The sequence below is a fragment of the Chenopodium album genome, chromosome 22 (genome assembly GCF_948465745.1).
Source record: "Chenopodium album chromosome 22, dcCheAlbu1.1, whole genome shotgun sequence".
Lineage (NCBI taxonomy): Eukaryota > Viridiplantae > Streptophyta > Magnoliopsida > Caryophyllales > Amaranthaceae > Chenopodium > Chenopodium album.
In genome coordinates, this window is record NC_137855.1 from 11,916,648 (window position 1) to 11,918,687 (window position 2,040).

The 2,040-nt window shown below is 41.3% G+C and overlaps 1 protein-coding gene across 1 annotated transcript; it reads left to right on the forward strand.

The window, feature by feature from the left end:
• The first annotated feature begins 564 nt into the window (after window positions 1-564).
• On the forward strand, window positions 565-2,040 carry LOC145603954 (uncharacterized). The gene is made up of 3 exons (XM_081659920.1): window positions 565-1,035; window positions 1,232-1,586; window positions 1,664-2,040. Exons 1-3 carry the CDS (start codon window positions 565-567, stop codon window positions 2,038-2,040), a joined length of 1,203 nt encoding a protein of 400 aa, XP_081516046.1.

Genomic DNA, 2,040 nt, shown 5'->3' on the forward strand with positions numbered 1-2,040 from the left:
CTAGAAGGAGGGTGACATATGGTTTGGGTGGTTCTGGTGGGGGTCCTGAAGGTTCTGGTGATGATTCTGAGGATGATTCTGGTGGTGATGATTCCGGTGATGATGATTCTGGTGGTGATGATTCTGGTGAAGACTCAGATGAAGAGATATATCCAGATGGTGATGTCCCTGAGGATGAGTTGCTTGAATTAGGCAATGTTCCACATATAGAAGACAACTGGGAACCTAGCTTTTGGTCAGCATTCATTGATGATTCTGATGATGATAATTACATGGATAAGCTTTATAAGCAGGGAGAGATGTATGAAGAAGTAAAATTTGGGAAGATAGTGCTTAGGCCTTGGATGATATTCATTGACAAGGGCCATTTGAGAGAGACTTTGAAAGATTATGCAGTGCAGGAAGGCTTTGCAATAGCTGTTGTAGCTGCAGACAACAAGAGGTACACTGTCACTTGCTTGGCACAGTTGTGAGTGGAGGCTGCATGCTAGTAGGCTCCCTGATGGTAAGACATGGGCTATCAAAAAGATATGGCCAGATGTCCATAACTGTAGAGGCTTAGAGATGTACAATCCAATCCGTACAGTAAGATGGGCTGCCCCTAAGGTTATGGAAGACATAAGGGCTAACCCAGATATCCCAGGGAAGGCCCTAAATGAGCTTCTATTACAGAGGTTTGGCATTTACTTGAAGCAAGCCACCTTGTATAGATTGAAGAGATTTGTTGTTCAGGAGCTATTTGGAGGACATGATGAGTCCTACAGTCATCTTCCTAGATATGCTGAAGTCATAATGAACACCAATCCTGGATCAAAGGCTTTTGTTGCATGGCATGAGAGTGAAAGCATTCCAAGAGTCAACTTATTCAGCAGCATATTCATCTCATTTGCTAGACAGTTCCAAGGCTTTCTTGCAGGATGTAGGCCATTGATTGGAGTTTATGGTGCTCATTTGAAGGGTAATTATGGTGGAGTTTTACTGTCTGTTGTGGCCTTGGATCCAAACAATGAGATTTACCCAGTTGCATATGCAATTGTTAGTAGTGAAGACAAAGATACTTGGAGTTATTTTTTCTGGCACATTCACAACATAGTCAAAGATTCAGGGAGAAAAGATTGGACAATTATTTCTGACAGGTAAAAGGTTTGTAAATATTTACTTTGTTTCAGTTTCTGATTGGTATATTAAATTACAAATACATGGCATAACTTTTTAAATTGTGTTGTTGTAGGGTGTTGATGTGGCATTGAAAAGTGTATGGCCAGAAGCTAAAAGAAGATACTGTTGCAGACACTTAAGTAGGAATTACAAGAAGTCTTTCCCAGGTCCACTTATGTACATTTTATTCTCGAGAGCTTGCAATGCTACCAACAAACTCACATTCAGAAAGGCTATGGAGAGACTTCAGAAAGAAGGTGGTGAGGATGTCATGCAATGGTTTGCAGATTTAGGCCATCAGTCCAAGTGGAGTAAGCACAAATTTGATCCAAATGTGTGCAATGACTCCAACACTTCAAACTTTGTTGAGAGTTTTAACTCAACACTTGGAGCTGACAGATGCAGGCCAGTATTGACTTTACTAGAAGGTAATGATGATCACTGCATACTTCATTTTCACACTTGCAATTTCAAATTCCTAAATTATCTGTTAATGCTGTCATAGGTATCAAGAGAGTGTGCATGGTCAGAATGGCTTCAAGACATGAAGCTGCAATGGGTTTGAGTGATGATGAGCTCTGCCCCAAGATAGCAAAATTGGTCAGAGAGATTAGCAAAGCCGTGGCAACTTGTAGAGCTTTCCAGTCAAGTCCTGGTGAATATGAGATTCATGAGGGGAAATCACAGTTCCCTCTAAGCCTGAATTCCAAGATTTGCTCATGTGGAGCATGGCAATTAACTGGCATACCTTGCAGACATGCCATTAGAGCAATGACTCATGCAAAAGTGGATCCTCACAAGTATGTCAGCTCTTGGTATTCTGCACAGACATACAAGAAGGTTTACAGTCACTGCATATTCCCCATACCAGACCTTGCTTAG